Below are 25994 nucleotides of genomic sequence, written 5' to 3'. Positions count from 1 at the left end.
GAAAGGAGAGTTACCAAGAAAATGCAAGGAATACCATCCAAGGCGAGTAGCCTTGTTAAAACAGCAGAGCCGCACGTTCTACCGCGTATAAAAGGGTCAGCAACTGCTCACGCTTCAACCACTCAGGTTGGCGTTTCCCGCTCTTGTTCACAAAAAGCTCCCGTTTAATCAATCTTGCATGCTCAATGATAGAGATATCTAGCACCTCTGTGCTCCCTTCTGATCCTCCGCCCCCACGCAGGTTGCCTTCATGGGAAATTATGCGACTAACTGCAGGAGTTTTAATACTTCTGTAGGAAACCAATACTGATAGTTCTGTGGCAGCTTGAACTTTAACCTAATCCATTGAGCAAAAGGACCATTGCTTCGCAAGAGGATGGCAAATGGCCCTAGACAACTGGTCGCAAACTTCATCCGGTCATCACTGCATAAAGCCTGTCAATTTGTCAGGAGCAAATATTCACGCCCATCCAGACGTCTCTTTTCATAGTTGCGTGTTTGCCGTTCTAGAGCTTTGTGAATACATTTTCCTGGACTGACCAGCTGTTCTCTGAGCCTCTGTCGTTAGCAGTAGCTACCGCCTTGAGACCGCCAGGTCCACGCCCTGATCAGAGAGGGTCACTTCAGTCTAGAAAAGAGCCGTGGGAGAGCGACCGCCAGACAAGTGTAGAGTTGAATTCTTAGCTTACCGAACATCAAAAAAAAATTGGATTGTTTTGAGCATAGAGTCACAAATAATGCAGTAGGGTGCGGCTGAAACGCTCGGTGAATCTATCTGCCTTAGGGCTGTTCGCAGTGATCAGTGTATTAATCATTTGCAGGCAGGTCATAAAGGCATGCCAGAACACACTAAACGTTTCGTACCTCTATCCGTAGTAATACTCTTGGTAAGTTAGTGAAGCTTCGAGAATGTTAAACTAGCTTTCAGTGGTGACAGACCTTGAGCACGGAATGAATGTGTCATTTCTGCTCTGTCTATCGGATGCCAACGTAAATGTTATCCTGGCTCTTGAACTGCGGCACTCCATCAATAAAGTTCACAGTCAGCTCAGTCCAAGTTTCTTCAGGAATTGGAAGCCTCTGCAAAAGGTCGTACTCACAAGAATTTCATGGAATTATCGTTCGATAAACTCAGCCAGCTATTGCATACTGTTCTGCCGCGGGACTCATCCCACACCACCAAAATGACCTAAAGAGCTGCCCGTAGTGTTACCAGCACCATGGCAGGAGAACATGGCAATCTTGTGGGGCAAAGCGGCACTGCGAAGTAAAGCTAGAATGTAGAAGTGCCGAAGTCTCCAGTTTGTATCAAACCACAGCAGGCCATCCTCAATATGTCGGCGCTTGCCCTTTTGCCATCCTGGATATTAGTGTATTGGTGTCAAAAGCATGACAGTCTTGCTAGAAATCGTGTATGACCGCAGACAAGAGCGATTGCGTTTAGCAATAGTAACTCCTTAGGGTGTCGCAAACACGTCGGCGATCAAGTTGGTAATGTTCTTGATATGCTTTACGGTGATGTCTGCAGAAGGCGCCCAAGTCAGCGAACATCTGTAAAAATACCTTGTCATGGAAACTATTCTCCACGTACATAAAGACTGATCGTCGGTCTAGGCAGTGAAGTCACGGCCATATTGACAGTGCGGGCAATTTTTTTGTACCCCACAATGAGTTCCTTTTCCCGCACTGGCTACTGCTGTTCGGCCTTAGTAAGCCGGTGAAAGCAGCAGGCAACAATTTAGTGTCTTCCTTTGAATACCTGTTTCATATCGGGGAAGGAAAGCACCGGCCGACAATTTACTACGTTCTGTTGTTAGGATGAAATGTTTGTCACAAGAAGGCAGCGGAAGCACTCAAAGCGTTCTAAGGTGGATGATACTCGTCAGCGCTGCAGTATCAGTCTCCCGCAGCCCGGTTTAGACAGCATTTTCCTGAATAGATTACTTAAACGATCAGTATTGTGCGCACAATAAAGCAATGAGAACCCTATGAAAAGCTGCGTGCCCACAAAAGATTTCAGCATGCTTGCTTGGGTGTACAGGCCACCTCTTTAGTGTTCGAGTTTTCGCCGGATCTCGCTAAATTGCTGCAGCCGAAAAATGGAACTCCTCAAAACACCTTTGTGCTTATGCAAAAGAAACAAGGACGTGCTCCACACATTACTGCATGTCCCTCTACATGTAAATTGCACATCGTAAGTACTGTAGGTGCTCTACAACGATTCGGCTGAATACTGAGACGCCCATATGAGGAGAGGGGTGAGCACCCTTCCTTGATAGACTCAGGTAGGTCTTTTTAAACCAGACTTTGCAAAGCGACTGGGATAGTAGCAAGTCCAAGTGGCATAAAGGTGTACGAGTTTTGCGGGTGCAAATGTGGGACACCGTTTTTGTGTCTGTCCTCAGGGTGAATGAGGGGATGTAAGAAGGCATTTGTGCAATCAAGCGTCGAGTTGACTGTTGATCCGTGTATTTTGTCAATTAGTTTGTCAATATGGGACAGCTGTAGCTTTCACTTTACAGTAATCTTGTTCAAAAACTTAACTTTGGCTCATTAGGCGCCACCTTTCACCCTTTCCGGCACCAAACACCCGGTTATCCCAACTGCGCTAGTTGAAATCTGCCCGTGCCTTTTTAAAGCGAACTCTCTGCCCGCCGTTAAAATTTTTTGTCACGCTCTGGGGGCCTCTAGCACCCCACAGCCTTGCATCACGCTCCGCGTATCAAGACGACTTTGCCTCACCTTGTTGAGGCACCAACCCTGTCCCGCTCACCATAGATAAGATGAACATTTTGAAGGCGGCAAAAGGTTGTAGCGATTCCTGTCACAGTACTGTCCACAGCGCGCAGCCATAGCCTCATGCGCGCCTTCCATTGTGTCACCCATTGTACACGTATGATCACGTCATGGTGCACGGGTACAGCATAGAAATAATATACCATGCTTTAAGGATCCGGTTCCAATCAAAAGTGGCACTTACTTACCACTGCCCTGCTAGTTGTTGCATTCTGTCGGCCATCAGCAACCCACAGTCTCAAGGGCTACGCTTACGAGCGTACGTGCAAATTGCACTTTTGTGCCGTCTCATCAGATAATAGATCGAATTCGCATCTAGTGTCGAGGAACGCTATATATTGTTGAACATTAACGTGAGCTTGTATCAGTGCAGCGTTGCCCCATAGTGGGTCGCGAAGTGCTGCAATATTCTCTCTGGCCCCTTTCACTGCCACAGCCCGCCTGGGGAACTTCCCGTTGCTCTGATACGCCTTTAATGCTAGCCAAGAGCCTGCTTCCGCTCGGCCCAGTCTCGGTGTTTAAGCTAGTTTGCTATTTTCATTACGCCGTTTGGAGCAATCTGCGGCTACATATGAGCGCAGGTTACGCCTAGGCTTCCTTTTCTTGTCCACCATTGACTGTAGGCTAATATCGGTTTACACAGCCCCGATATCCGTAGGCTTCCAATCTTGATTTGGCCCATCTTTTTCAGTCCCAGACACAGTATCTGCTCCCATTTGCTCCCAAAACCGGTAGTCCATCATTTGCGAAAGCCCCAGGTGTCGGTCGTTTCATCGCTGCTGCCCATCCCCCAGCCACTTGCAGTGAAGCTTTAGGTAGTTCTTAGATTAATCACTTATAAGGCATTTTCCTCCTGCGTTGCGACTTTTACAAGCCAAGCTTCGTATTTCTCGATATGCCGATCTATTGTTAGGGTTCCTTGCATAGACTTTGTCACTTTGCCCAACTTCTGTTGTTCAGCTGATCTACATGCAAATCGATGAGTCAAGATTTGTACGAAGGCTAGAACCGTAGCGATCCCTGCAAGTAAAGATTTACATTAACAAGAATAGGGCCACCACTATAGTGCGTTTCCCTCCAATATACATGCCCCAAAACTTACTCTTTTCTCCTCATCGGGGAGAAACAAGGCGAGGTACATCTCCAACAGGCTGGACAAAATTTCAAAGACTCGCCCATCTTAACGACCGTCATGCAATTCCTGTCCGATGAATCCCATCGACGCATCGATTAATAGTTGTTGGCTGTGAAATCATAAGTTTGTACCGTCTATGGAGGTCCTCCGTTCACATCAGCTTGCTGCCCGGCCTCTGCCAGGCCATGAAGTGCTTTGTCCGCTTAGTTCCATGGCCAGAAATTTCCTCTGCAATTCACTGCCAAAGAAAATAGATTACTGTATAATTAGATAACGCACTCAAAGCCAGAATATATTTCCAGGAAAGTCTGACGTCCCACTGCAATCACAGGCAGTGAATGAGTGGGAAGTAGCTGCACGGGGTGCAGAGAGCACTTTATCCGAGATAAGCAAATCGCTTTTTACATACCGAATAACAACTGGCCCGAAAGTGGGCGAATATCACGCATTCTCTAACCCCTAAATTGCAATGGCCATAACCCCCGCTTCTTTGGAGCTCAAATGCGCTAGCTTCAGGTGCCTTTCCTTTTTTCCGGGCAAGTTGAAGTTCCCCGGTAAGAGCCATCCACTTTTACACCCAACCAAACGAAATACAGAGTTCTTCAGTGTTTTCCAAATGACCCCCCGCCTATTCTTTGCGGAGCCCCTTAGAACGTCCCAACATGACAGGTTGGGGGGCAGCTAGGAATGTGCTTAGCCACACCCTCTAAGGACTCCGATCTATCCACGCTAGCTGCATTCAGCGACTAGCGCACACATACACACAGCACTGAGTCTTCTTATATTGAGCTACAACAATCTGTAATGAATACAATATGCAAGCAGGCCAACCAATTAGTTTTTCTTAGTACTTCTCAGCAGAACGTAATCATAATAGTAGAAAGTGTTTAAGTGTAGCATAGTCCGGCTGACTGTGCACATTTCTAGTAAGTTTGCATGCCCCATACCTTAAGCACAGCGATACTCAGCCTGCAACAGCTCATGCCTAAGCGCCTAAACTATATGCGTGGAACACTTGGGTTACCCTCATTGAACCAGAAGGGGCAATACAATTTTGCATTGGTCAATATTATGCCCCGATGGCTGTGTCCAATCCCTGCCAAAGCCCTTCTCAGCTTCAAGCACACTACAAAGAATGTGCAGTAAAGCTTTGCTAGTGCATCAAACGTGTACCTCACGCAGATTGGTAGCGGTGCGCTAGGTGGTTATTCGGGTCGTCATCGCGCAGGGTGTCGTCTGCCCTGCAATGTTTTTAGGTGGTGTCCCATCGCCCCCGATGTACCCCTTCTTCCCCAGAAAAAACAAGTATGATCTAGCATTAGTGAAGCACTCATTGGCCTGCAGTGCTTCATGAACAGAAGCAAAGGGCCACACATATTTGTTACAGGCGACGCACAAGCCGAAGCAACCAGTCCCACTACATGCCAACATTACAGCTACGTTTTCTCATTGCACCCCATGGATTCATCAAATATGACTGCGTCAAGCGAATTATAAATAAGACGTAGCTTCGGGGTGTTTTGTTTGTTTTCCTTATCCTTTGACCCTAAATCGTTGGTGGCTTCCAGAGGTGGTGCTCGCAGGTCACGGTAGCAGCTCTTCCGACGCTTCCAGCCCGTAACGGCGGCGCTTTCACGATTTTGTTGCCTTTCTGACCCCGAAATATTGACAATAATAGAACGATCAGGCGTTTGCGGACCCCAAAAGGAGCACAACGCCAGATCGGTCATGCACTACATGCCTGATGTGTAGGTAGGCACACCTGAAACTGGCATCGCGGGGATTTGCTTGACCCATTGTTTCCAGGCGTCAACGCTTCCGAGCTCTTCCTGAATCTGTGTGTAGCCCATCTAGCCGGCTTAGCAGAGAATGGCGTGCGACTTCTGGCCCCATGACACCGCGAAGCTCAGAGAACTGCAGGACAGTATTGACGGCCTGCTGGAAGAGGCGCAGGCAGATCCAACGGCTTCTAGAGGAAAAACAGCGGCCGTTCTTCGGGGTCATGTCGGCCGTATGGCGCAAGTATGAATTGAAAAGCGGGGTCGTGGGCATCGGGGGGAATAGGGGTATCAGCAAAGCTTGAGGCACAACCAAGACGGTAGACGCACTGAAAGCTAGAGCGTTTTGCTCCTCGTGGCTGACTTTAGACGCCTATGAGGAAACCGTCCAAAGGGGCGGCAAGGCAAGATTTAGCTGAGCGCAGCTGGATAAAACGAGGCGTATTCTCATGCCTCTGCATGATCTAGAGATGCAGCTACCCTATGTGCGCACCCCGCAAAATCTTTGGTGCCCAACTTTCTTTTGCATTATCGGGCGGTTTCTTCTCCCTTTCTGCTTCCATCTTGCCTAGATGTTACGTTTCTGGTGCGCTTTGCGTGGGTGTGTTCCTCCAGACGTTCTCACAATTGGAGCATTCGCTCATGAGGGCCTCAGAGGCGCCTGAGCTTTTTGGCATTGATGAAGAGGAAATGCAGCGCCGATACAGCCAGCTGCAGCAGCTTACACGGAAAAGAGAGGCTCAGGTAGAGGCTTTTAAGGTCTTGTTTTCTCTAGACCGACATGTATTGCACCCCAAGGCAGATCCGGGCGAAGAAGCAAATGCCCGATTTCTCGAGGATTTCGGAGATACAACCACCACTTCTGTCACTCTTGTAGGTGTTTAGAAGACTAGTTTGCTCGGGGGGCATATCGACCCAGTGCGAAGCCTATGCCGCTCGTCTTATTTGTTGGGGAGGGGTCCTTAACAGATGAAAACTCGCACATGCATATTCTGCAGAGCAGTGGCTGTACACAGAACGCGTGAGCAAAATGGCAAATCCCCCTGCATGAAGAATTCCATTCCCAATCTCTATTTACTTTCTCTGCTGGTTTACCAGCGTGTCGTAATCACAAATATCTCCTTGCACTTGCATCATCTCGCTGTACTCATCGCTCTATGATATAAATATATATGTAGGCAGGCAGGTAATGACCGCCCATTGCGGAACTAACGGGCTACTCGAGCCTCTGAATGTAGCTAGCTGTGTGCCTCTTTTGTTTTATACTTCTTCCACACTCTCATTTCTTGTGCCTTCTTTGAATTTCGTACATCTGTGTAGGTTTTTGTATTTGGGCGTCTCATTAAGGGCCACGGATTTTGTCGCTCCTGCAGGGCGATGCTTTTCGGTGTCTGTGGCTCTATTGCGAATGTGTGGGCACCCAGTTGAGTGGATTCTTCATGATGAGTGCATGCGTGCTTGCATCCATCCAGACATGTGGTGTTCTCCTAGCCGTTTTGTATCCTTCGCAAGTGTCCAAGTTGTGTTTTTTGTTTAGGATGACGTGGGGGCCGCAGATTCTGGCGTGAGTTACTTCGACGCGGAGACGCAGATGTTGAGGGAGCAGGATGAGCAGCTGTCCTTTTTGGAAGGGTCAGTTTCAAACTTGAAATCTATAAGTTACGCGATCAAGGACGAGGTGTCTGTACACCACAGGTTGCTAGACGCCACAGAGGCTGAGGCCGATAAAGCGGATGCCCAGTTGAGGCGCAATAAGGTTTTGCTGAAGAAGCTCATGAAGCGGCATTCGACGTTGTGCCTCCTCCTCATTGCCGTGGCTCTCCTCTGCCTTCTCGTCTTTCTCCTTGTCTTCACGGCATGAGCGGCGGTGGAGGAATGCGCGCACTGCTGCTCGGCAGATTTATCTGCCTCTCCCGCCCCTAGCGCAGCGAGCAGATATCCTTGGTTGTTGGGTATCCTGCTGGCCTCCGACCTGCACGCGTCTGAGGCCCTTACCTTGGCAGTGCACATGTGCGCGCTCTGTTGGGCTGCCGCATTCGAGAGCTGCGAGGCTCCACTCATTAGCCTGTAAAGGGGAAAAATTAAACCCCGAAGCCAGAAGGCACTGATACGCCTTGGGGCTGTCTCGATACCTTCGGGAGCCCCAAATGGTTCTTTTTGGTAAAACTGCGAGGTGTGTACTCGTGTGTGATTTTCGAGCAGCGTGTGTTTCGTTTGTGCACTGTATTATAAAGCGATGTATGTTTGTTCGTTTCCAAAGGGTGTCTACGGTTGAGCTGCCCTTCAAGCGTATGTCTGCATGTGCACACACCGACGTGTGTTCGCGGCGCGCGCACGTGCAGCAGCAACGTCTGAGAAAAAATAATTCCCGCCGCATCTGCTGCAACACGTCGGAGGAGTTGCCGCTCGGGCGGAGGCAGTCACAGGTGTTGGAGTTGTGGGGGCCTGTGGCTAGGGTCTGGCTCTTGAACAGATACTCTCGAGAATCGCCAGATGGAGAGGGCCTCTCCTCTGATCCGTCGGTACGCAACGAGCTGAGACCACGCAGCGCACGCAGATCCCTCCAGAGGGAAGATAGAACAGTGGAGAGCAGGGGTAGCGAGTAGCTGCTGAGTTTTCATAGAGGGGTTTTGGCGGCGTGCAGCTCACTGCGAATGAGACGAAAAGGCGATACATCTTATACACACGAAACACGGAGGCAGGAAGCACTCGCCAAAGCATTCGGGGGAGAGGGGCCTACCTCAGCGTGACAGCCGAAGGACTTGAGTGTCTCAACAACTTCTTCGGGATCGTTATTGCGTTCGAGCAACTGTGAGAAAGGTAACCACTACACGGCAAACATTGGAAACTCAGTCCCTGACCTGTGACCCCCACACTGAGCATTCTTCTAGCGGCGTTCCCTTCCCTCTATATCTGCCCCTTTCTATCCGTATTTCCTTCCCTTCGCTCTTTGCCTGCGTCTCCCCATGCCTGGCTACATGGAAGCCCGCACTCGCGACTCCCGCTTATTCTTGCTATCGTTTCAATGACGCGATGTTGGCCGCTAGCCGGCTCACCAGAAACAGTATGCCCTTAGGACTCAAGAATTCCTAAAGCAAATCGCACACGGCGCAGGCAGGGGAAAGGGAGGCAACCATTAGGTCCTAAAAACGCAAAAAAAGTAGGAGGGAGTAGGAGACGTGGGATGCGACGACGTGGAGCCCACACAGTGTTTTCTCAGTCAAGACAACCTGCGAATCCTCTTTCCAAAATGCTCTATCGGATGACAAATAGACCCCCGTGCCCCATCACCCCGCTGCTCGACGCTCCAGTGCATGCCCTTCGGTTTCCCTCTTTGCTCACGAGAACGTCCTCAACAAATCGGTCGATGACAACTCGTCCTCTCGCACCACCCCACCATGGAAGATCCTCCGCAAGCACGACATCTCGGGGGCTTCCTGAGACATAAGGCTGATCGAGGGAGGCCGAACAAAACGCACTCACAGAGCAGCTTTTCTGTAGCGCATCCCACCCCCAGTACTCAGCGAGGACACGAAGCTAAAAGGGGGGATCGGGGAGCCGGGTAAAAAGTAGTGAAGACTCATGTGGGCATCTTAGGAAGAGTCTTCTTCCTTCTGCCCCGAGTTCTCAAGTCTCCCGTGCTTGTGCATGCAAGCAGTCTGGGGGCTCCCTTACTGGGTTAAAAATGACGAGATCGAAGGGGCCCATTGAGTCCTTGGGCAGGGGTGACCCTCTGGGGGCCCCATCTGTATCCGTAGAGGCCTCGTTTTCTGACGCCTTGGCAGTGCTGTTACGGGGGGGGCCCTCTCTCTGCCGTCTTCCGAGCTTTCTGAAGGCGTTGAAGAGGTCAGCCCCCAGAATTTCGGCCTGTGCGTAGGGGGCGTTGCGCTGCAGCGTCATTCTTGTTGCATCCAAGGCAGCGAGTTGTCTGTCTACCGCAAAGAAGACGGGCAACGGGCACGTGCGGACGGCGGTCTGCTGCTGGCATTCGAGGCCCTTAAGGGGCCCCCCCTGCGGGGCACCTGGGGGCCCCTCACAGGCATTCGGAAGGCCGTCTGAGTATAGCCTGTGGAATAGCGTTGCCAGGAAGGCAGTGACGCACCCGCTGCCACACCTGAAACAGCGCAGAAACAACCCCACTAAGACGGTAGGGAGGACAGCAGGACGGGAGGATTTCTGAAGGTGGGAAGGAGGGTGGCTGCGAGAAAAGGCGCAACACTTCTACAGGCGACAAACGGACAAAGCCAACACAGGTGGCGAATGGGCCACATGCAGCAGCACCTGACCGCGTGTGCAGCTCTGGAATCCATGCCGCGTGCATATGAGCAAGCGAGTCAGCTTTACCCTATTTCCAAGACAGTTGATGGTTGTAGTGCCTTGAGGAGGTGCGCCTGCTGCTGCAGTGCATCCATCAGAAGAAAGGAGTCCTCTGAAGGCTCGTAGACCTCAGGAAAAGAGACCAAATGGCACGTGTTGGGTGTTGGGATCTGTAAACCGTCAACAACCGGCTGCTGGGGGAGGGGCATCTTGGCCAGTGCGCACCGAGTTTATTCCTCTAGGGGCCCCGCTTTTGAGACCCCGCCTACAGAAAGCTCCACATGTGGCTTGAGAATGTGCACGCGCGTTTCAAGCACGAAACTTCGGAGAAGTCTGGCAATTTGTGCGATGCCCTGAGCTTTGTGGGAAGCGTGGGAGGGAGCAAACACGCACAGGCGGCACAGTTCCGTGCTGTTGCTACGGCTTCAGCAGAGCAAATATCTTCTTTTGCGGCGAAGAAGTTACTCGTGCGGGCGCTGGTACTGCAGCCCGTGTGCAGCCTATCGCCTGTCCCTCTCTGGTGTATCGACAGGCACTGACTACACCGGACCGTTTGTGTATGTGTACCAGTGGGGCTGCCGCTGGAAACCCCTTTGGTTTCATGAGTAGAATTTACTACCGACTCTAATTAAGTATTTAAACGACCACGAACCAGTGTTTCTGCTATTGGCTACTAAACCCGCTTCGTACAGTGAAGATTTGGGGCCAGCGTTCCGGTACTAAAAATCTTTCAGAACATATCGCGCTAGACTCAATATTTGAAAAGTCCTGACGCTATTCCTTTGCTTTTAATCCACAAAACCGTTAGTAGAGAGAGACTTGAGTCCATCAGCGCCCCTCCGTACACGCAAAGACACACCCCCACATCGATACGGGGGGCCCTCAATAAAGCATTTCGAGGTTCTAGGGCCCTCTGCTTGACAGTATACCCCACTTGCAGTAAGCATCAAACCTGTCACTTCATGTGCCGGCACTTGGAACCTCACCTCACGCCCTGTGCGTGGGTGTCCCCGTCGCACCCAGAAGGGCGCGAGCCTCGTGACTGCAGGGTAGCCGATCCACGATTTTTCCTCGACCACCCCTGCAAAGCATGACGAAACATAGGGGTCCGAAAGTGCGCTGTTCGACACTACGCTGCCGAATTCCTGAAGTCTCACCCCGAACGACTGAGTCAGATCCTGCGCTAACGGCGCCTGTTGCCCCGACCTTTGGCAAAGGGAGCAAGCGACTGCTGCTGCATCCCATCCTGAAAAAGTACCCCAGGAGTTCTGAAGAGGTTCCGCTGTGCCAGTACCCCGTAGGAGGCGCTCTGTCCATGGGGGGCGGCTGGTGGAAGCGGGGGCCTTGTTGGTCAGGTGGGTACCTCTAACCACTCCCTGATGGGCCCCCTGAAAGCCTCGAAGCCCGCAAACCATAGAGGGCTCCCCCATGTGAGAAAGTACTAGTCCCCAAGAGGTCACTATATACTCCGAAAGAATGAGGCAGAAGGGCCTTATCGAGAATTGGCTCTCAAAGGGTACGCCTAGCAGGGTAGAAGGGCCCTGCATGGGGATGTGTTCTAGGGGCTTCTCGTGAACGCTGGTTCTGGTGGGCCTCTTGTGATAGCGCCAGATGCGTTCGCCAGACGCTTGCATACGTTGTTTCGTGCATGCCCCCTGAGTGCTGCGATCATATTGCTGCATCTGTCTGCGAGGCCGCACATCTACACGCGCCCTGAGCCTCCCTGTAATGGCAAGTGCCCTTCTGGCAACTACCTTCGAAGCGAGCCGCCCAGCAGAGTGATGCTCCTAGTCACCATGCATCTAACACCAGCAGCAGCGGCAGCTGGGCTTCAGAAGGCGCAGCAGACCCTATCGACAAAAGCCTACAGACAGATACGGCGAGCACGCAGCTCTCCCTCTGCACGAAATGCGCGACCCTTCCTAACAGGGGGCAGCACTCCCTTAAGTCTCGTGTTTCACCGCCTTCGCTACTAACCACGCCTCCTTCCAACGCTGCGCAGCCCTAAAGTATACAGACGAGCAGAGCGAATCTTCAGAGCAGAGCAGAGGGAGGAGTGCGAGCGAGAGGACCTAAGCGGGAAGGCAACAAGCGCTCAAGATCCACGAGGTACACCAGGGGAAGAGTCTGCGGATGCCTAGACGACGGCCATACAAAGCGCCCCGAAAGCCGTCAAGCTAATCATGGGCAGCAGATCTTGCCGCCTCTCTCTGCGACACCTCTGCAACTCGCTCGCTAGGATCTCTAAAAGCCCCACGTGGAGAAAGGCACCGGCCCCAAGGCCAGTAATTACTCCCGGGATCAACCGTAGATACGGCGAAGAAGACTTCCCTTCCCGTCCAGCGCCTAGGGCAGCGAGCGCAGCACACACCCCAAAAAGCACGCGCTTTTCACCACCCTCCTTCCCATACAAGCAAGCCTATCTAGGGAAAACGACACGGCACGCAGTCGACAAACGGCAGACACTGGGGGCCGCTCCCCGACTGCAGAAAGGCATTCCGAGAGACCCCCGCCTTGCAGCGGTCGATAGCGTTTTTCACGCAGCACAAAAGAACAACAACAGAACAACAACGAAAGCAGCAACCCGTCCTTACCAGAGAGGCTCCCTTGAGAGCCGTAAAGGAAGAACAGCCCGCCGGCAACGCCAATTGGAGCCGTCAGTGCATACAGCAGCATTTGGAAGACGTAACTCCGGAGAGACACCCGAACTGCAGCAGCAAAAAGCGATGCGCGCAGCAACAGCCGGAGGGCGAGCAGACAAGACGCAGATGCACCGAGAGAGAGAGAAGCACGAAGCAGCCATCCAAGACGACCATTCAGGGAGAAGATCCCCTCCCCCATCCCTTCTTCTAGTGGAAAGAAACCCCACAGGCTAAAAATATACATACAAACATACACGCATATCGGGCTCTGGACGCGAAGACACAAAAAACACGCTGCATCTGCCACAACACCACCCCGCGCGCATGCATGCATCGACTCAGCAGCTGACTACGGCGAAGAGCCACCAGGCCTCTCACCGTGCAGAAGAGAACTGCCGACGGCGAAGGCTTCCAGAGTCTTGTGCAACAAGATCGCGAGCGCGATGGTAGCAGGGTTTGGAGCGGCTCCCAGAGTGAGGCCCTCCATCACGGAGTGTACAGACAGACCGGCCAGCAACAGACTTCCCAGAAAGAATGCCTTGGAGTTGGCCACCGACGGAGGCCCCGCAGAAACCCTAGGGGGCCCCCCTTCGTAAGGGGGCCCCCCTTTCTGCCCCTGCTGCCCAGCAGCAGCGGCAGAGCTAAAAGAGGAACCTGCCTCCATCAACACGTATGGGCAGCTTGGTATGCGACACTCCTCCCCACCCCCCGCGCACATGCCGCCGCTGCTCTCACCGTAGGCGGCCTCGTGGAAAGACACCGGAGCACCACCACCACCATCACCACCACCACCACCACCACCACCACCATCACCACCACCACCACCACCACCATCACCACCACCACCACCACCACCACTCCCTTTAAAACAGGCCGCTCCTGCTGCTGGCCCAGGTGCAGATATCTTTTGCCCCTTCCCCTCAGTTCTGCTGCTGCTGCAGCTGCAGCTGCTGCTGCTGCTGCATGCGGCAGTCGCGCAACAGCGGCAATTTCGCCGAGGAGAGTTCGTTGGAAGGTCAGAGGGGCCCCCAAGCCTCCTGAGAGACTGTGAACAGCCACCGATCAACTCCGTGTTCAAGTCAGCCTCCCCATACGAAGCTGCTTCTGCCCCTCCTACGTCTTCCTCGCACCAGAAAGAAGCCCTTTTTTCGCCATCGGCAACAGACGATGCAGGAGCCGAAGACGGAGCGGCAGTCCCTCTACTGTGTCGCAACTGCGTGTGGACAGTCTGAGGGCATGCATTCCTTGCTCCTGCTGGCTGCAAAGGCACAGGAACGCTTGGAGAAAAGGCCTCTTCTTTGCTGTGGCTAAAGACGCTAAGACTGTCGCACGAAACTCTCGCTTCCCCATCACGCTGCGGCTGCTCCTGCATCTGCTCAACAACAGCTTCGAGCGCAGCCGAGAGCAGGAGGCCTATCAGGCAGCAGAGAGGCCCCGCCGGGTATAAAGTTGCCTTTTGTCTACTTCCTTGACGACCCTCAAAGTCGTCTGTCTCCATAATCTCAGAGAGCTGCCGCTCCGCAGCGGGCAGCAGATGCAGCAGCGAGACAGCAGCCACAATCCCGGCTGTATAGACAGTGGCAGCGCGCACGTAGAAGGGCGAGGCGCCAAAACAGCAGGCTGAGCCGGCTGCCCCGTAGTTGCTGCCGCAACAAGAAGGGATAGCAGTGCAAGTTCCCCTTCTGCCTGCACACAAGAGATTGGTCTGTTGGTGCTGCTGTTGCTGCTGCCGCCGCAGCACGACAAAGGCAGGAACCGCTCCCACCACAGCGCACAAGAAAATGAGAGCCGCAGCGATCAGTTTCATCGCGACGCTGCGCACGCACCACACTCGCTGTTGAGCACAGTCCTGGAGAGGCGCAAGGAAGCTCGGACGGTGTCAAGAAAGCTCGACAGCGCAGACTCTCGCAGCTCGCGTCCGAGCAACAGAAACCGCAGCAACAGCAGCAGCAGCAGTATCGACTCACTCTGCATTCTCCTCCTCCTGCAATTTGCCAGCCCCCGTGATTGAGGCCCCCTGAGCCTCCATCTCAGATTCCTTGTGCGTGGCTGAAGGCGCTGAATGGGCTTGTGCTACACTGCTCAAGAAACAGCCAAGGCTAAGGAGCAGCAGAAGGAGGGCCCATGGAAGCGAGCAGGAGGGCCCCTGCTGCCTCGGAAGAAGACACAGCGGGGATCTAAGGGGCCCCGAGCAACACCAACCCATCGGTGTGGATTTGCTGCCCGAGGAGAGGCGCTCAAGACGTGTGACGTCAGTCACTGACAGAAGATAAGAGTCCCTGCGAAGTGCTGAAAGAGGAATTTGGATCGGTAGTATGCGCAGAATGCATTTGAATAGGCCAGCGTGGCGGTGAAGCGGCGCCGCTCCGAGGAGGGAGGTAGGCGTTTTTCAAACTCCGATCCCAACAGCGGCTGCACGGAATAGGGTTCGCCAACATGACCTCACATATGGGGCCCCCAGGGGCCCCACTCCGTAGTTCAAATGTCGATAGACCAAAAATTCAAACAAACATGGACGAAATAACACCGTGTGCTGGGCGCTGGGGTGTATGCGCAGCTCCGGCAAGCGGGTCTGCCGCAAAAAACCACCGCCACAGCGGACTTCCACCGTGGAAGGTAGAAGTAGCTGCTTTCTTTCAGAATCAGCAATAAATCGCCCCGCAAATTTGAGCCATGGTATCCGCATTAGCAAAAGAATGCCAGTAACATGCGGGGCGGGGGGCCCCTGGCTGCTCGTAGGGGGCCCCCGCGGTGGCCTTGCCAAACGGGGTACCCATGCTGCGCCTGGGGATCGATCTGCATTCCTGTAGACACATATTGACCTTTATTTGTTTTCCATTATCTCCGCTTTCAGCTGCGCGAGTTGATGCTCTGTGGGCTGGCTTCCATCTCTTTTGCCAGGGCTTCACCCTGCCACCGTGCATTATGCGTCTGCGCAGAAGTTTCTGCCGCTATTTTCTCAGAAGTCTCTGCTTCAGGGAGATGTCTCGGAGGTGGACGGCAGCTTTGTGCGCCGTCCTGTGCCTCCGATGGCCATAAGCTGTAGCGGTCTAAGCTACATTCATACACGTTATGCTTCACTGGTCATATTTGACTAAGATTAATAAAGAAATTAGTGATTGTTTGGGCTGCCCTTACACATTAATTTTTGCACAGTAGCTTTAGCTGGATGTAAGCAGACGCAGTCTTATGTGCGTCTGCGTTGCTTGCTACGTACAACTAGCTGTGAATGCTCAATGTGCTTGAAGGGCATAGCTACGCGTACCCTAGCTGTCCCTCTCCTCTCAGTTCAGCAGCTTTAAGGGACGTGGGCAGGGGATGGAGAAGATCATTTCCTAAATAATATCTTATTAAGGTGCACTGAGTCTTGTGTCCAGTACATCTTTGCGGGGCCCCTATGTGGAGCGGTAAAAACGCCGTAGAGGGGATCTATATACAGTTCCATATGTAACATTCTCTTCTCTAGCCACACACAGAGACGCACATGGCGCGAGGGGATGCGGCAAGCACCCTTCCCGCACGACCGCGCCATCTGCAGTTTACAACATTGTAGACAGCGGGAGAACACTAGGAGACGAGGCCTATTAAAAGTGGAAACTCCGCCTCTGGCGTGCGTCTAGCCCGTCCTCCCCATCACAGGCGACGCCATGCCCGAAAAACTTCGCGGCCTTAGGAGCAAGGTAAAGATTTGCCCATAATTCGCGCAAAAGATGAATCGGTCATTGCTTCCCTTGATGTCAGTTCTCCCGCTTCGATCTTATTGCACTGGATCCTGAGTTCTTCAATGCTAGGCGGCTGATGACGCAGTATCCGTTGTGTGTGTGTTTGTCGAATCGTCCTTACCCTTTGGGGCGTTCCACGCACCCGCTTCTTACTGCCAGCCGCCGCTGCCTAGCTTAAGAGCAAGTGTGCTACGCGTGACCTTTCCTTATTATGGAGACTTAGATCCTCACTCGCATTTAGGTCTGCAGGGGGAGTAGCTTTGGCGCAGGTGTGTAGGTTCGCCCGCAGTCTCAGGAAAAGTGGCGTACGCACTGCAATGCATGCGCAACTGCGTGGCACAGTCCGACGTGTCAAGGCTCCCCCCCACATTCGAACTCTTGGCGCTCCACATCAGGAAACCGTCCAGTCGCAGACTTTAGGAGTTCCGCAAACACAGTTGCTGTAGAGACTCGCGACAAGGCCTTTATGAGGCCCCTTTGAGCGGGAGGTTCCGTGCATGCTCGGGATATCTGAGAGGGAGCCTCCTCGTTTGCAGCATCACTCGGCGGGGTCGAACTCTCCATCACACGCCATGCGAAACTGCCAGTCGAGCTTTGCCGCGGTATAGACTTTCAGCTCTGACTCCGGGATATGAAACTCAAACATCTTTTTCAGCATCTCCCCTACAGTCACACATCCGCACTCTTCACACGGTTGCTGCAGAAGCATAAGCCCCCAGTTCAGCCCACCTGGGTTCTCACGAAGCCGAAGCCATAGCTTCTGAGAATCCAATGCCTTCTGCCCGAAGGTTCGCCGACCATCCCCCCATAGGGCCCTTAGCTAGCCACTGGCTTCCCACCCCCGCATTCTCCTCGTACACCCCACGGTGCATTCCTTGCAAGCCATCAATCTGTGGCGGGCGATCCGGCTGGAGTCGCCCAGCAGCTGCAGCACTGGCAACGGGACCAGCGCCACTGTGAACGCGCGAGTCTTCAATACTATCCAAAGCAGCGCTACTAGGAAACAGAGCAGTCTTTGTAGGACTCCTCTCCTCACCATTATAGAAAATTTGGATGGCTCTATACGTATCATCGCCCCCGTCGCGCTGTATTTTTGTGTGCCATGGGAACTCGTAGCCTGGAGGCGGCACTGGATGTCTGCAGATTTCGACGGTGACGATGCTTTTTGCGAGCTCCTCCGTAACGAGGTGAAGAACCTCCTCGAGGCTGCTGACAAGGGCGTCTGCCTCGTACTGGCCCTCTAGAGGGACGGCACTTGAGAAGGACACGAAAATCTTCTCCTCCACCGCGCGTGTGAGCTCCTTGTCTACCAGTGCCGCTGTGAGCAGGTTGCTGCTGTCTGTGACGGGCACCTCTTTCAAGGGTCTAAGGGGATCTTCCGAGGGCTTGTAGGATCGCTCCGAGAACCCAATGACGTGTACATGCACCGGGCGATCCGTCCACTCCGGTTCTGAGAAGGCCGTGGTCTCTTGGGCCAAATAAGCGGCATATTCATCTGCAAGCGACTTGTCGGTTAGCAAGATGACAACGGACAGGTGAGGGGGAATCTCATCGCAGGAAACCATCTGGGCAGCCAGCGACAGACCACAGGAACTGTTGGGTTAGAGGGGTCGACAGAGATAGCGGGGAAAGGGGGCCCTAGGGAGAGCACGAGGCCAAGCAAGAGAGGACGATCGCAGACGCAGAGTCGAAAAAACCGACTCATTAGGGGAACCCCAAAAAGAGAGGGGAAGCTGTGCCGGCAACGAGGATTACGTGCCTGGCGCCACTCAATTACAGGTTGAAGTGCCTCTGTTACTTTGATGGCCTTCCACCTGGAACAAATCGCTTGCACAGCAAACGTAGCAACAGGATCTGGTTTAATACGCTTTTTATCCCCTGCACGTATTGGCCCTGGCTTGCAGCACTTGGCGTCTAGCGCCTTGTGCGTAAGTGCACGCAGACGCCCAAAGCCGAACACTGCACCACTAACCTGTACACTTGCCGCGTTTTTCTGCGTCTCTGCACTGTGGTCTCCCCGCTTTGCCCTCTCTCTCTGTCTGTCTCGCTTTTCCTTGTCTTACTGCCTGTCTGTAGAGTGGACTAAGTCCCTATGTTATCTCTGTCGTAAGCAGCGTCTGTAACCTGTGCTGTGTCAGGTCTATTGCCAGGCCCCCCTTTGTGCCATCCTTCGCTGCGTTGTGGCGCATCAGCCCCTCTTTTTAACCCCTTAATGATGGCGTTGCGTTGCGCTCGGTTGGCGCTCAAAGGGTTTGTGGGAGTGCCTGGCACTGACTGACTCCTCCGGCAATTCTCTCGTTGCCTTCTTGGGGTCAACCGCCCCCCACTGGAAGACCATCCCCTGCTTCCAGTCGTGTCCGTAGCACTCCATGCCAGTTACGTTGCACCACGTCTTCGGAGACGCGTAAAAGCTCTTGAATCCCCATTCAGAAATCATGAGACTCGCCTCTGAGCCGATGGAATTATCCACGATAATGTCCACGACGATACGCAGAGCTGGCAGAGGCGTCTCGGCCTGCGCAGATGCCGGAGCTGCCAGGAGATTTCGTTGTTGTGGCGTGTGCTTTAGCCCTCGCGGGCTGATGCTGCGCATTCCAGACGCCCTGGAGTAGGGATAGGCAAGATGCACCGAGGCTGCGGCTAGCCTGGGGTGCCTTAGCAGCTGTTTCGGGGAAGGACGAATGTTTAGGTGGTCTGAGGCGTCCGAGGCAAGAGAGCTCTGAGTGGCCTTCTCCCTGCACGCTCCAGTCTTCGCATGCGCGCCGCAGTTTTGGAAGGCCGCAGAAGAGGGCGCCTTGGAAGAAGAAGCAAACATCGCCTTTCTGCTGCTCACACCTGGTACCAAGCCGCTATCCCCGCTCAGCGACAAAGCGGTCTCCGATTGCACGGTCCTAAATATATCACCAAGATTCACCCGTGGACATGAGTGGTGGAATGAGTGCTGCAGAGCTGGAAATGGCAGGCCGGTGGGTGCACTAGCGAAGAGACAGAGAGGCAGAGACGGAGAGAAAGACAAAGGAGAAGCCGCTGTTTCGTATCCCGCGCATTGGACGAAGGGCGCAAAGGGGAGGGCTGCACTTTTTTCTGGCTTAGCATATATCAAGAGTTAGGGAGGGTGACTTGAAGTCCAGCACATACTACCGCCGCTTGCCTCTGTACGGTGACCGAGCTGATATAGTCGATCTCATCGAGCCCATTTATGGAGGGGAGGGAGAAGGAGAGGGGTTCCACTTGTTGCGCCAAGGCTCCCAGAGGCTGTGCAGGGTTGTCGCAGTTGACGGTTTGCATGACTAGGAGCAGTCGTGCGCTATAGCCTGTTTTCTGCGGACTAATGAGGCGGTGGGAGAAGCGTTGTATGCACGGATTGCTGAATGTGGAGGGCGTGGGGTGATCGGCGGAGTAAATCAGCGTCCCCGCTGAGTCACGCACTGTAAGCCGGAAGAAACTGGCGACGGCCATCACCGATTGTTCCAGTTCAAACCCTAGGGCAACCCAGCCTGCGTTGTAGTGCGTGACTAGAGTTGAGGGTAAGAGTTTAAATAGGAAGACACCCTCGTCGAGCGGGCAGTCCAGCTCGTGCACTACTTCTTCCGAGCTCTGGAACCATCCGGTGCAAGTGCCAGTGGAGGACGGCGCGCCAGTACCGGCATTCGTGGCCGACGCATTTATCAAAGGCATGACCCCTATCTCCAGCCTCCCCGAAGGAATCTTATCTCCGAAAAGGAGGCGGAACGTCACGAGCGTGCTGCTGCGGCTTTTGGAGGTGCTCTGCAGCTGCGGTCCGACCACAGCGGCCACCATGCCGGGGGTGTAGACGGGAGACGGCAGCCTTGTTATTTCGGCTGTTGCCTTGCGCTGCAAGTTGGAGAGTTTGACGCTGTACTGCTGCGTGGCAGCCTCAGGATAAGCGAGCACTTGAGGGGCTGGCCAAGACACCCCACTGGCCTCCGAGAAGGCCTTCAAAGGGAGGTGTACGGTTAGAGCCTCACCCTTTTCCATTGTGACTGGGTAGAGCGTGACGGTGGTTCCTTGGCCTCCTGTGGGTCTGACGGGGAGATCCGCAGTGACGACTTTGTAAAACTGCCTCGTGAACGGGTTGTAGCGCTCACGAGCTCCAGGATCGTAGAGGAATGTGCGCTGAGGCACATAGATCTCTAGACCCCCCTTGTACATTTCCTCGGGAGCGACAAAGGTGAGGGCAACCGAGAAGGGATACTCGTCGTTCGGCTGGCCTCGCACAAGGGATACCGCAGACTGCAGCTGAGGCGTGAAGAAGGATTGAGACGCAACGACGCTGGCATTCCAGTAGGTCATTGTGGTGCTGAGCTGGCGGCTTAACCGCTGCTGCAAGCAGTAATCTTGCGTCGAAAATTCCTTTTGCAAGCGCTGGTTGCTGCAAAGCAGAGGCAAAAGCAGAAGCAGAAGCAGAGTAAGGCATGGGTGGCGGGAGCGCCGAGCGCAGGACAGAGAAAAGAAACCCCAAGGCACACAACAAAGACGGAAGGAGGCAACGCGAGCCAATAGAGAGGCGCGAGGCTTGCGCTGCTGGTAGGCAAAGAAGGCAGATGGACTATAAAATGCTTAAAAGTGCAGCGCAGCAGCAGGAATTCATGCCATGCTTAAGGAGAGGCGTGCGTTGCTGGCCGGCTGCACACGTCAGAGAACGCGGTGAGGCTGCCTTGCCTCTAGAAGAACCAATGGCAGTTCGGAGAAAAGAAAGACCGAGGAAGCAGAAAGATCATCCCGCTAGCCGCATCAAAGTGGAACCAGCACTGCAAGGAAGAGCAGATAACGCCAGAGAAAGAAAGAAAGAGAGGGAGAGAAAGAGAGGGAGAGAAAGAGAGGGAGAGAAAGAGAGGGAGAGAAAGAGAGGGAGAGAAAGAGAGGGAGAGAAAGAGAGGGAGAGAAAGAGAAGGAGAGAAAGAGAGGGAGAGAAAGAGAAGGAGAGAGAGGCGCAGATGGAAATAGCTCTGGCCGCACGAGCGACTAAGAGGAGAGGGCCTGCTCTTTCTGTTGTAAGCAGGACTGAAGCAGCAGGAGGCGCATAAACGCAAGCACCAGAGTTTTGTTTCTCTTGAAACCCAGCACCTATCTCTCCAACAGTTGTATGACACTAAATGTAAAACGTCATCCTGAAAGACCCTGTTTCTGACCACTCTTCAATCCTGCTCTGCTCTTCAATGCGTTCCTCGCTGAACGTCTGCAGAACTTCCAGCAAAAATTCAGAAGATACCTCCGTGCTGTTGGTCGTTGGTGGATAAATCCCGTGCAGCACAATCGTCCCTTCCTGAGAGAGGCATCGACGAGCCGTAAACCGTGGGCATGAAGAGAGTATGCGACTGGATTGCGTATGTGTTTTCCAGTAGTTCTGACTCCTTGGGTGCTTGCTGCGAGAGTAAGGCTTCCCCTCGCTGCAAAAGTGAGACTTCCCCCTCGCTGCGAGAGTGAGACTTCCCCTCGCTGCGAGAGTGAGACTTCCCCCTCGCTGCGAAAGTGAGACTTTCCTCTCGCTGCGAGAGTGAGACTTCCCCCTCGCCGCTTTACATGAAGGCCCTTGTGCAACCTCTTCCAAACATGCGCCGGCTACAATATTGACCGCCCCGATTGAAGCCTATCTATGACTTTGCATACATAAATATGTACATACATATATATATACACAAATAGATGCATATATATGTGTATATAGATGTAGAGCATTCTCACATACTTGCACGTCAGTTTTCGGATGTGAGAGCGTGAGGGTTCTGATTTCCAGCGCGTTCATCTCTATAAAGCCTTCTTCGCACGTGCTGAAGAGGCTTCCTTCAGAGAGGCTGAGGCATGTGTTGTGGATATCCCAGCACTCGCGTAGTTTCTGCTGCACCCAAGGCGGCTCTCCGCTTTGCTGAAGCCCGTCCGACTGGCTGCCGCATGCGACTGACGGGAAGCGTAGCCGAAGTAAGGGGCCTTGTATTTCTGAGGTGTACAGAAGACGCGCAGCACCAATGGGTGGCCGCAACTGTGGGTGGGGCGTTGAAAGCAGTACGAAGGGATGTCGACAGAGGCGCTGGATTTTGAGGATGGTGATATATGTGAAGCGCCATATCACACCCAGGTCCTGGAAGGCACGCTGGTGAACATATTTGTGAAAAGAATTGAATGCCCCTTCGCTCTTGGCAAAAAGGGCAAGTACCAGTGACGCACGCGCGAAAACACCTTCTTCCCCCCCTTTTCAGGAAAAATTTTGACACTTAGGGGCGCTCTCAGACTAGGTAGGCATCCCTCTTTGCACTGCATGTGCATGTGCGTGTGTTGGACCATGCAGATGCACACAGATTTGTGCATGGAACTACACATATAGGTACAGGTGCATAAAGGCTCGTCCTACACACGACGCGTTCTACTGTCGAAGGCTTTCGCTTGCAGGAAAAGAGAAGGCGAAAGGCGCAACGTGCACAGTCAGTCGGGAAGCCCATTGTGTGGCAGAGGAGAAGCGCAGAACTCAACAGGGGCAGCCCAAGGTGCACACTCAAGATGTCATGCTGCCTCAGCCATACACGTAAACACCACTCCGCAGCTCTGCCAAGGAGGAGACACCGCAAGGCCAAAGAGAGGCGAGGGCGGTGCTACCCCGAGGCAACGAAAGGTGCTGCACGAGGAAGGGCAGACAGACAAACGGATGGGGATAGAAAGCAAAACTACCTGCCAGCGCCACGGCTAGAAAGTCGAATAGAACGGACTTGGAATTGGCTTTGCCAGCTTGAAAGTGAATTCAAGCTGTGCTGAAAAGAGTCCGAGGATATTCGGACGGTTCGGAAATCTTGCGTTTTCTATGGAGAGGCCGATTTTCATCGCGGGTAGCGCGGCAAAGAGCTGACCCCCACACAAACACACACAAACACAAATACACACACACACATACAAACACACACACTCGAAGTGCATCTTCAAGACTGTATATTGGGGAAGGGCGAATCTGTGCGGTAGTCGCATGGCGCTGCCTCTGTCCTTGGCGTTCGAGGAGGCACAGAGGCTGGCCTGTGTAGGTTTTGCTTCGCTGCCTCCTAAGCGGCCTGTGTGCGGCAAGGCGCGATGCCAATGCTGCGAGCTGGACGTGTACAAGCACGCGCATGTGGAGATGTGCTGCGTTGCTGCTGAAGGAGCAGCAGCCCCTCCGTTTCCTCGTGGGTTGCTTCTCTGTTTTCTGCCCCTCGGCAAGGGCCAGGAGTTTTCCTTTTCTGCGACAGTGCAAAAGCCTCACCGTCGAGAGATTGGCCTTCCCTATAAGCGCCACATTTCCTGCCGGCGGAATGCCTGCAGAATCCTCCTGAGAATTGCTTCCCGCAGAGGCTCTCCAGGAAGTCGAGGGGGGAGGCACTTCCAGCACTTCAATGCGGCTGAAGCAACGCCACACACAATAATATACGTGCATATACATATATGTATGTATGCATTCGGGAAGAAGTGATGTGCGGAGAGTGTCTCATCTGATTTGAGGGATGCAAGTATTTTGGGACCTTTTGATCGCTTTTCGGGAAAACTGAAGGAAGCTTCGCACAGGTGCTGTCAGTACTGTAGCAAAAGACATTGTAGCTTTAGGAGTTTATCTCACAGCTCTCCCTTCAGCGGCACTTCTTTCTCTGCCCAATCAAACATGAGGTCGAATTCCCAGCGCCCCTGAGGAGCCCAAAGGAGACTTTGGAGCATCTCGCGGGCTTTGACTGAAGACGGCGTCATCAGGCAGCAATAAAGTCGAGCTGAGCTCCATTCACCACTCTATGTAATTGGGAAGACGCGAGTCGCGAAGAAGAACGCTGCAGAGTGTGCGAGCGAGGGAAGAGCGGCGGAAAGACAAGGTTCAGCACTCAACGAGATGGAGAAGCAAGGGGCCCAGCAGGGAGAGGTTCAGGAGGCAGATCGCCCAGAGAGAGAGAGAGAGCTGCCGACGGAGCAGGTCGATTCTCACCGTGGCTACAGTCGACGAGTTCGCAGTACACGCTGCCGCAGAAGGCATCGCCGTTACACTCTTGAGAGTGGGGTGGAAGAAACGGGGGAGGTAGGATCAGAGTTTGTGGTTTGGGGGGAGTTTTTGTTTGCGGTAGAGTACGAAGCTGGAGGGCTGCACCCTCCACATCGCAGTTCATATCGGCATCGAAGCCTGCTCGCTTTAAGACTTCATTTCGTCTCTTTTCCTCTCTTTCCGTGAATTCCTCCGGGCATACTTCCAGCCGCCTGTGAGCCTCCAAGTTGCTCCTTGCCCCTTCTCCTGCGCCAGTGTTCCCTTCTGCCGCTATTCGTTTTTGCCGCTCTGGAAGCAAGGGAGGAAAGCTCGCGTAAGCGTCTCTACCGTGCAGCTGTTGCAGCCTGCGTGGAGGTGCCGCCGCGAGATATGCTGCTGCAGCTTCTGCGTCTTCCTTTAGGCCCTCTTCGAAAGTCACGTTTCCGGAGGCTGCCTGGGGGGCCAGCTCAGCTAAGTAGTGATAAAGGTCGTCCGTCTCTTCGTCTTCTCTCCACGCGTTCGTGTTGCTGACAAGACGGGGGCTGACGCGAACTGGGCTTCGGGCTGAATTCCAAAACCTCCACATCATGCCACAGCTTGTTTTGACAAGTTGTGCTTTCAAATGCATGCTTTTGCGTGTCTAGACAGTTACTACGCGAGCTCCTGGCATATCTGCGCTCCTTGAAGGCATGCTTTGTGCGGATGTGCTTTTAGGCAGTGGCGTTGGGTGCGCAGGTGGGCAAAAACCCAGTTGCAAAGGCAGCCCAGAAGGGCTCGAAGGAGCCTACCAATGTCGGAGTCCAGGTGGACAGACACCTGAAACGCGGAACCTTGTAGCACCCGGGGGGAATCAAACCCGACCGTTATGCGGTGACCTTTGGAACCCCAGCGATGCGTCTCAGCCTGTGCCAAAGCGCCAGCAGCCACATGTCACCAGGAAGAGGAGCAGTTGCACTAGCTGCAACTGTTGCCACTACCGAAACAACCGCAGTCGAGCAAAACTCGCGGTTGCTGCCTGTGTATAAGGCGTTACGTGTTTCAGAAAGAAGCCGATTCAGTGCATTTGCTCGTAGTTTCTGCTTTCTCTTTGCACATTCTATCGTGCCTGTACACCCTAACTGAACCGTTTCGAGTGTCGCCGATTGCCGTCCGCAGCGTTTCAAAGCAAGAATGCACACCTGAACTCCGACGGGTGTCAACGGCAACTCATGAATAGGGCCTTCTTGGACCCTATAATCAGCAGCGTTCCCAGATAGGTGCGCAGTGCAGCAAGTCGCCCCAAGCAAAAAGGGACCGAAACAGCAGCAAATGGACAAAGTCAGGGAGCAAGAAAAGGGCAGAGGCAGACCAAAAAAGAAAAGGGCCGCTTTGCCCGACACGCGGATGGAGTTTTCCATTGAAAGTCTGTGGGGCGCCTTGTTAGAGGGGTCGATCTAGCAGATATACTGAATGCAGCAGCGACCCCACGAAACCCGCAAAATTGCAGACAAGGTGCTTAGCAGCAGCTGGCTATTCCATCTTTTATTGAGGAACTGTGGCACGCGCAAAGGTGTGGGCCCCTGAGCCGAATACGGGCAGGCTGATGGGCCCCTAAACGGCAAGAGGGCGCAAGGCTCCTGAACA

The 25994-nt window shown here is 53.5% G+C and overlaps 4 protein-coding genes across 4 annotated transcripts; 1 reads left to right on the top strand and 3 right to left on the bottom strand.

Annotated features, from left to right (window-relative positions):
* Positions 1–5800: 5800 nt before the first annotated feature.
* LOC34619516 (probable syntaxin-8B) lies at positions 5801–7570 on the top strand. The gene is made up of 3 exons (XM_022732806.1): positions 5801–5953; positions 6325–6582; positions 7247–7570. Exons 1-3 carry the CDS (start codon positions 5801–5803, stop codon positions 7568–7570), a joined length of 735 nt encoding a protein of 244 aa, XP_022588917.1.
* A 39-nt stretch (positions 7571–7609) lies between these two features.
* LOC34619517 lies at positions 7610–10235 on the bottom strand. The gene is made up of 5 exons (XM_026337970.1): positions 10054–10235; positions 9352–9823; positions 9052–9246; positions 8450–8518; positions 7610–7990 (listed from the first exon to the last, which is right to left on the bottom strand). Exons 1-5 carry the CDS (start codon positions 10233–10235, stop codon positions 7610–7612), a joined length of 1299 nt encoding a protein of 432 aa, XP_026193755.1.
* A 1928-nt stretch (positions 10236–12163) lies between these two features.
* LOC113147420 (fe(2+) transport protein 3, chloroplastic-like) lies at positions 12164–14475 on the bottom strand. Its single transcript, XM_026337969.1, has 4 exons — positions 13664–14475; positions 13047–13243; positions 12621–12734; positions 12164–12372 (listed from the first exon to the last, which is right to left on the bottom strand). Exons 1-4 carry the CDS (start codon positions 14473–14475, stop codon positions 12164–12166), a joined length of 1332 nt encoding a protein of 443 aa, XP_026193754.1.
* Positions 14476–16928: 2453 nt separating this feature from the next.
* On the bottom strand, positions 16929–22157 carry LOC34619519. The gene is made up of 7 exons (XM_026337968.1): positions 22101–22157; positions 21544–21677; positions 19511–20783; positions 18670–19265; positions 18150–18204; positions 17427–17955; positions 16929–17053 (listed from the first exon to the last, which is right to left on the bottom strand). Exons 1-7 carry the CDS (start codon positions 22155–22157, stop codon positions 16929–16931), a joined length of 2769 nt encoding a protein of 922 aa, XP_026193753.1.
* Between the last annotated feature and the right edge of the window lie 3837 nt (positions 22158–25994).

This window comes from Cyclospora cayetanensis, unplaced genomic scaffold (genome assembly GCF_002999335.1).
Source record: "Cyclospora cayetanensis isolate NF1_C8 unplaced genomic scaffold, CcayRef3 CcayRef3_contig_217, whole genome shotgun sequence".
Classification (NCBI taxonomy): domain Eukaryota; phylum Apicomplexa; class Conoidasida; order Eucoccidiorida; family Eimeriidae; genus Cyclospora; species Cyclospora cayetanensis.
This window is presented reverse-complemented; position numbering and strand designations above follow the sequence as displayed.

Bases quoted from the DNA above. Each gene is read 5' to 3' on its own strand.
- LOC34619516 (XM_022732806.1), top strand. From the start codon at position 5,801: ATGGCGTGCGACTTCTGGCCCCATGACACCGCGAAGCTCAGAGAACTG. The intron at 5,954-6,324 runs GTATGAATTGAA...GTGTTCCTCCAG, and splicing joins ATGTCGGCCGTATGGCGCAA to ACGTTCTCACAATTGGAGCA. The intron at 6,583-7,246 runs GTAGGTGTTTAG...TTTTTTGTTTAG, and splicing joins CCACCACTTCTGTCACTCTT to GATGACGTGGGGGCCGCAGA.
- LOC34619517 (XM_026337970.1), bottom strand. From the start codon at position 10,235: ATGCCCCTCCCCCAGCAGCCGGTTGTTGACGGTTTACAGATCCCAACA. The intron at 9,247-9,351 runs GCACGGGAGACT...CCCCCCTTTTAG, and splicing joins CAGACTGCTTGCATGCACAA to CTTCGTGTCCTCGCTGAGTA. The intron at 8,519-9,051 runs GTGAGCAAAGAG...CCTTTCTCACAG, and splicing joins GATTTGTTGAGGACGTTCTC to TTGCTCGAACGCAATAACGA.
- LOC113147420 (XM_026337969.1), bottom strand. From the start codon at position 14,475: ATGAAACTGATCGCTGCGGCTCTCATTTTCTTGTGCGCTGTGGTGGGA. The intron at 13,244-13,663 runs GCGAAATTGCCG...GGGGCCCCCTAG, and splicing joins CTTCCAACGAACTCTCCTCG to GGTTTCTGCGGGGCCTCCGT. The intron at 12,735-13,046 runs GTGAGAGGCCTG...TTGCTGCTGCAG, and splicing joins CGGCAGTTCTCTTCTGCACG to TTCGGGTGTCTCTCCGGAGT.
- LOC34619519 (XM_026337968.1), bottom strand. From the start codon at position 22,157: ATGAACGCGCTGGAAATCAGAACCCTCACGCTCTCACATCCGAAAACT. The intron at 21,678-22,100 runs GTATGTGAGAAT...TGCCTCTCTCAG, and splicing joins ATCCGAAAACTGACGTGCAA to GAAGGGACGATTGTGCTGCA. The intron at 19,266-19,510 runs GTCACCCTCCCT...GTGCAATCGGAG, and splicing joins TAGTATGTGCTGGACTTCAA to ACCGCTTTGTCGCTGAGCGG.